Source organism: Mustela nigripes, chromosome 2 (genome assembly GCF_022355385.1).
Source record: "Mustela nigripes isolate SB6536 chromosome 2, MUSNIG.SB6536, whole genome shotgun sequence".
Lineage (NCBI taxonomy): Eukaryota > Metazoa > Chordata > Mammalia > Carnivora > Mustelidae > Mustela > Mustela nigripes.
The window spans coordinates 144240744-144248105 of record NC_081558.1 but is presented as its reverse complement, the minus strand read 5'-3'; the positions used below and the strand labels follow the sequence as shown (position 1 = coordinate 144248105).

The 7362-nt window shown below is 41.1% G+C and overlaps 1 protein-coding gene across 3 annotated transcripts in view; it reads left to right on the top strand.

Moving 5' to 3' along the window:
• Positions 1-6560, top strand: part of TM4SF4 (transmembrane 4 L six family member 4) — a 27610-nt gene extending 21050 nt beyond the window's left edge. For 2 of the 3 annotated variants that reach the window (XM_059391756.1, XM_059391754.1), the window contains exons 4-5: positions 1493-1682; positions 5928-6560. In XM_059391756.1, coding sequence (XP_059247739.1) covers positions 1493-1682; positions 5928-5945 — 208 coding nt within the window. In that variant the 3' untranslated portion in view covers positions 5946-6560. The remainder of the gene's footprint in view (positions 1-1492; positions 1683-5927) is intronic. The other variant, XM_059391755.1, reaches the window with a different exon arrangement.
• The last annotated feature ends 802 nt before the right edge of the window (positions 6561-7362 follow it).

The window sequence follows — 7362 nt, the reverse complement described above, 5'->3', positions numbered from 1 at the left end:
AATTTCATTTTTCTGCATGTGGCTGTCCAATTTTCCCAGCACCATTTATTGAAAAGGCTGTCTTTTTTTCCATTGGATCTCAGCCCATTTTATAAATGAGGAACTGATGCTAAGGGTGGGGGTAAGACTCGCATGAAGAATACACAGCTAGTGAGAAGATGCTCTTGTTCAAACCCAGGCCCAACTGACTCCAAAATAGCAGGCTCTTTCCTTTAGACCACACTGCTCAGATTAAGTAAAATAGTAACAGTACTAGTGCTTTATTGAGCACTTACTACATGCTAGGCGCTGTTCTAAGCACTTCGCTGGTATTGATTCATGTCACTGTCACAGCAGCCGTACGACTTGATGTTATTCCCACTTTATAATAAGGACGCAAGTCCCATGGCTAATGAGCAGCTAAGAACTGTGCAATTATGGAAAGGTGAATCAATGCTACAATGTTTTATTTTGAAATCAAGAGCAAAATGCCTCATCTTGCCTTTATCCCTTCTGCTCTATTAAACTCCAGGGTATCTTCCTTCACTCCAAAGATTTCTGAAGATCTTAATACAGAGTGGATTTAAAATGAGAATTTTAAATCTCTCAGGAACAGGAGTCGTCAAAAAGATCTGGAAACAATATGGTAGATGAGCCAGATGGAGTTTCCCACTGAGTCCTTGAAAGGATAGAGGATACATGAAGGAAGAAGGAGAGACCAATTTGTAGCTCTAAGAATATGAGAAGAAATTATAATAATCCACATATACCTACTTTCCTCCTCTTTGTGTCTTAAAGATAATATGCTTCATATTTCTCCTTCAAGACACAATGCCCTTTATATTGCATTGAACTCTTTATATATATATTTTATAAAGATACTGCAGTTTCTCCTATTTCAAAGTTTCATAAACTATGTATTAAGGCAGCAGATGATTTCTTCCTATTTTTTAAGGAAGAAATTGAAGAATTTTAAGGAAGTAACTAAATCTTCACATGTTAACAAAAATATAGTTGAATCAAATTCACAATTTGGCTAGAATTAGGCCTTTAAAAACTAAAAAATGAATGGATATGTGTACAATGTTTAAAACAGGGTCTGGCTGGCACATAGTATATGTTAGGTGTTGTTTTTAAAATTGTAATTATGGGATATTTTTCTTTAAAAAAAAAAGATTTTATTTATTTGAGAGAGAGACAATAGAGAGAGAGCATGAGAGAGGGGAGGGTCAGAGGGAGAAGCAGACTCCCCACTGGGCAGGTAGCCCTATGCAGGGCTTGATCCCAGGACTCCAGGATCATGACCTGAGCCAAAGGCAGTCACTCAACTGACTGAGCCACCCAGGTGCCTATTATGGGACATTTTTCTTAGGGACCTTGTGCTTGGGATGGAAAGTATTACAAAAGGAAAATCATGGTGGTGTCTTTCTGGCCCAGGTACTGCATACATTTTACATTGCATTTACATTACATTACATTTACAACTCCTTTCTCAACTCCATGTCCCCAACAGGGATTACCTCAAGGATGAGAGCTTGTACAGGCAATGCCTAGAACCTGTCAATGTGGTGCCCTGGAATCTGACCCTCTTCTCCATCCTGCTGGTCGTAGGAGGGATCCAGATGCTTCTCTGTGTCATCCAGATCGTCAACGGCCTCCTGGGGACCCTGTGTGGGGACTGTCAGTGCTGCGGCTGCTGTGGGGTAAGTTGAAGTCCTGGCGCTTTCTTCTCAGCATACAGGAGACCAGGGCAGGCCACCTGGGCCGCCAGAGGGAGGGTGCAGAGGGCGGCAGCTGCCGAAACCCAGGTTGGAAAGTCCAGGCAGCCTTCTCTGTCGGCTCAGGGGAACGGAGACATCGTGTGGCCGAGAACCCGGTTCTGCTCTCTGCGTGTGTTAATATACACAGGCTGAAGGGGACCAAACTTTTTAGTCTCACACCCAGCTGACCACAGTCCTGGAGGAAGAGGACTCTGAATACATGTAGAAGTTTACAATAACATTTACTATTATTTATATGAAGATCCCCAGGGACGGGGCATTTGTCACTCACACATATTGACAACAATGACAGGTCATGGTCCAGCCCAGAATGTTCTCACTACACCCTAAATAGATCTAGACAGCAGGTTAAAGTTGCCAAGAATTGGGTGCCTGGGTGGCTCAGTAAGTTAAGCATCCGACTCTGGCTCAGGTCATGATTCCAGGGTCCTGGGATCGAGCCCCAAGTGAGGGTGGGCTCTGTGCTCGGTGGGGAGTCTGATTCTCCCTTCCTCCAGCTTCTGTGCTCTCCCTCTCTCTCTCTCTCTCTCTCAAATAAATAAAATCTTAAATAAATAAAGTTGCCAAGAAATATGTGGAACACATGTCAGGCATTGTATTTTCCCTGGAAAAGAATAGGACATACCAATGCAAAACCTATATTTTGATGAGATTTCTGATCTAGAAGAGAGAGAGGGTTCTCAAGCAGGGGGGTAAAAGGAAATCACTGAGGATTTAGTCTCCAGATATGATGTAAATTATTAATGATATAAAAAAACAAAAATAAACTTGTGGACAGTAAGAAAGTGTGATTATTTCAACTCATGACCAAGCCAGACCAGAGAATTGTTCAAACACACATGGAAATATTTCAAAACACAAATTGGTGTAGGAGGAAAAAATTAAACAGAACTCAAAAGTTCCATAAGGAAGAACTATGTAAATGAATATGAATTGTGGTCCATCTACTTAAGATAATATTATGCCCCCATTTTAAATGATCCAAATCATTTTCTTTAAATTTCTAACAACCATTGTTACACATATAGGTCAAAAACTCTGTGTCTTGAAAAAATACAGTTGGTATATTGGTATTTACTTGGAAAGCTTGTATTCTACCCTGTCTTCTATTCATCCAGTTCCCCTGCTCTCCACCTGATTTCTTCTATATCGTCTGGAGTTATTTTGTTATCATTTTCCCCTACCTTAAAAATATTTTTAAAACTACAATAATACTGAAAATGCTTATGACTTAGTGTTATTTTATTTTTTTTTTAAGATTTTATTTATTTATTTGACAGAGATCACAAGCAGGCAGAGAGACAGGCAGAGAGAGAGATGGGGAAACAGTCTCCCCACCAAACGGAGAACCAGATGTGAGGCTCAATCCCAGGATCCCGAGACCATGACCCTAGCTGAAGGCAGAGGCTTACCCCACTGACCCACATGTGCTCCAACATAGTGTTATTTTAAAAGAGCAAGGTATAAGGGCACCTGGCTGGCTCAGTTGGAAGAGTATATGACTCTTTATCTTTGGGTTGTGGGTTCAAGCCTCACGTTGGGTACAGAAATTACTTAAAAATAAAATCTTTTTAAAAAGACAAAAATAAAAAGAGCAAGATACAAAGAAAAGTATAGAGAATAAACAACTATGTACATAAGAAAAAACAAACACTATGAATTTTAAAAAGACCTAAAGGAAATCCAATTCAAATGGTAAATGATCAGTAAGAAGACTGACTTTTTTCCTTCCTTCTAGCTTTTATTATTCAAAAAAAGTTTAACAATCATAAATTTTAAAATATACAAAATATAAATTAAAAGGTCATATAATTTACATAGAAGTTTCACTGACTATTGAGATTTTTGTTCTATAATTTTTTTTCCTTCCAAAGTCTTATTTGTTTATTTTAGAGAGACTGTTGGGGGAAGGGCAATGGGAGAGAGAATCTCGAGCAGACTCCATGCTGAGCACAGAGACCTGACACGGGGCTTGATCTCATGACCCTGAGCTCACAACCTGAGCTAAAATCAAGAATAGGACATTTAACCAGAAAGCACCATTCAGGCAACCCTGGGCTATAAATTTTCAATTCTATTGTGTGGTATTTAAATGTTTTGGTCTTTAAATGCACATGGGAAGAAAAGAAAACCACCAGCTAGTAATCCATCAAAATTATTTTCATGAGAACAGTTAAGAATATTGAGCATCTAAATCTTGTAATTCATCCAAAATGATTTCATGCTTGCTAAATCAGCTCATTTCAAACACTTTCATTATTTCTTTTTCTGCCTACACAGAAAAGAATCATATATTTAATTAGGAAGCAAAATTTTCATTGCCAGATTTATGACAAATACAGCTGCCCTTTGAATAGAAGATAGTAGTTTATGCATTTTGAGGATTATCTATAAATTTTAAAACATCCCCATAGGTACCAGTACACTGACTCTTTTCAGTGAGGGTCATCTATACAGATACTGTAGTTTAGCAATTTTATTTATTTTTTTAAGATTTTATTTATGTATTAGAGAGAGAGAGAGAGAGCACAAGCAAGGGGAGCAGCAGAGGGAGGGGGAGCAGCAGGGGGAGAGAGAGAAGAAGACGGTCTGCTGAGCAGGGAGCCCCAAGGGAGGACTCGATCCCAGAACCCTGAGATCATGACCTGAGCTGAAGGCAGTCGCTTAACCAACTGAGCCACCCAGGCGCCCCTGTAGTTCAGCAATTTTAATGAATAAGTCACTTGATAGTCAGAAGACAGTAGAAGGATCCACGGTTGTCCGTGCCTGGTAACGGCAGAATCAGAGGGCGAGTGCACGCCGCCCATCCTCCTCTCCTCTCCTCCCTTCCTTCTTCGCCAAGTTTTTATTTCAAAAACTTCAAATCTGCATACAATGTAAAGGAACAGTACGATGACCTCCTATATTTTTTCACCTGGAGGCACAAACTGTTCACATCTGCTCACTCTCTCCCTGAACCATCGGGAAGTAACGTGCAGACAATCATGAAACTTCACTACCAGATATTTCAGGGCGCACGAGAGCTGCATTTTTTTAGCAATTGGTCTGCTGAGGATTCCTTTCTTGTTGGCGGCTTGCCTCTCATCCAGCTGGTCAGCACCCCCACCTCCCGACCCCGTGGGATGCTGTGGGGGGACTTGGGCTCGCAGCCTAGTTCCGAAGCCTCCTCGCTGAGTGACCCCAGCAAGCTTCCTCACTCCCCGAGTCTTAGTTACCCCGACAGGCTCTTGCAGACCTTTTACAGAGAGTGTGCAGACCCATCGCGTTCAAGCAGAAAGTATTTATTGAGAGAGATTCCTGAGCCTGGCACGGGCCTTCCATGAGGTAATAGATGGAAACATGCCTGAAATACAAACTATGAGACCTGGGTTGGGTGCCAGCTTGTGCAGTCTTGGCAGTGTCCGTTGCACGCAATGTTTCTTTGTCTGCAAAAGGTGGTGGTTAAACCTACTTCCCAAGGTTGCTGCGTGTTGAACATGGGGTGATAAATATGTATGCACATCAACAGTTAGAAGGCTCAGCACATTGTACTGATTGTTATTTACTCAGATACAAAAACTGGGGAGTTGGTGCAGCTTCAAGGAAAGGAGCACGGTCTCTGAGCTTCACCTCCCTGGGTTCGAATCCTCACTCCTCTACTTACTAGTTGTATACATCTTACTAGATGTATACTTTGTATACATCACTTGAGTTCTCTGTGCTCCTTATGAAAAAATGTTTTAATAAATGAGGCAAGGTTACTTTGGTGGCTCAGTTGGTTAAGCATCTGCCTCTGGCTCAGGTCGTGATCCCCAGGGTCCTGAGATCGAGTCCCACCTCCGGCTCCCTGCTCAGTGGGGAGCCTGCTTCTCCTTCTTTCTCTGCCCCTCCCCACTGCTCATGCTCTCTCTCACTCTCTCTCAGATAAATAAATAAAACCTTAATAATAATAATAATAAATGATGCAAAATAAAATGAGGCCTCAACCCCTGTAACCTAAGCATCGATAAGTGACAGATGAAAGCTCTGAAGCAATCAGAAAAGTGTTGAAAATATTCAATAGGTAACAATATGGGGCAGTAGTAATCAGGAAGAAGAGGGGTGATGGAGAAGGGGAGAGGGAGGAGAGAAGAAAGCAAAAAAAAAAAAAAATGTTGTCATAATTAAATTAACCTTTGTATCTTCTAGGGAGACGGACCAGTTTAAATCTCCTTGATGAGCTGCTCTAACTTGATGGCATGCGGGACATTACATTAGACTTATTCTTTTTCCCGGGGCTGGCAATTCCTGTCTGCGTCCTAGCTGACAAAGCTTAGGGACAACAGAGTTACTCCTTCCACTTTTCCAAGCAGCTTAGCTCAATTCAGATGTTTATGCTATTTTCAAAAATAAAAAATAGGTTGGTCACTTAAGTTAGGTTTCTGTATCTTTCAGATTCGCTTCCTTCTAGAATTGAAGAGCAGGTTCAAAGCAACTTTATCATAATTTGTTTTGAGGGAAAAATGTGTAAGGTCACACATACTACCACATTGCTTCTTTGTATATAGAGATGTTTATATCTTTGGAATGTTTACACAGTTCAACGGAGGAAAACACATTAAAAATGAGAAACTAAGACTAGCTTCTGTTTCAAGATTTATGAGAAAAACAGAATGACTGATGTATCATAAGCAATTTTATTTGGTGTCTTTTGGGCTAATGTGTTTGAATTAGTTGTGACTAGTCTTTCAAGCCTGCTTATACTTGCAAGGTTTTCTTATGTATATTAAATTAAAATCATAATTCAGAAGTGATATAATAAAGATTGTGTGTGTGTGTGTATGTGTGTGTGTGTGTGTGTTTGGGAGGAGGGGAAAAGACTGAATGACTACCACACGTTTTTTCACCTTTTCTACAAATGGCTTCTTTTGATGAAACAAACAAACAAAAAATGATGTTCTAGAAAAGTTGACTTGGGTAATAATTTTTGTCAGTGTCTGACCAGGATTAAGGTAATAGGTATTATTAATCTTGTATATTATATTAAGACATTAAGTTTGGTTCTATGAGTCAGGCACTAATAAGGAGTCAAATCCATTCTGTTGATGTGAGTTCAAACCCTAGCCCCACCACACACCAGCTAAGGGATCCTGGGAAAGTTACTTTCTAAGTCTCCATTTCCCTGCTGTTGAAAGGCAACCCATCATCCAAGAAATTTTCAAGTTCCCCAAGGTGAAACAAGGAGGCCACCCAGGCACCCCTAAATATCTGGTTTTGAGTGTTTCATGGGCTCCTTAAGGAAACAGTTCTGGGCTGAATTCTCCCAGTCCTCCATGTACCTGGCTCTCCTGAAACCCTGGTCTCAGAGAGCGCTGGCATCTGCCCTGGGCACGAACTACGAGAAGGATGCTAGATGACTGTCCTAACTGCAGAACATACCACACCCCCAACCCTTTCAGTGGCTTTCATCACTGAGCCCCTGCAGACCCAGTATCACTCCACCCAGAACCTGGGGATCCTTGTCTTTGGCCCCACGACATAAACAAGTTCTGAAAACAGGCTTTCAGACCCTGTTCTTGCATGTGCTGGTCCATGTGCGTGGGAATGCTTGTTCCCTCCAGCTCATCAGGGTATAAACGCTTCT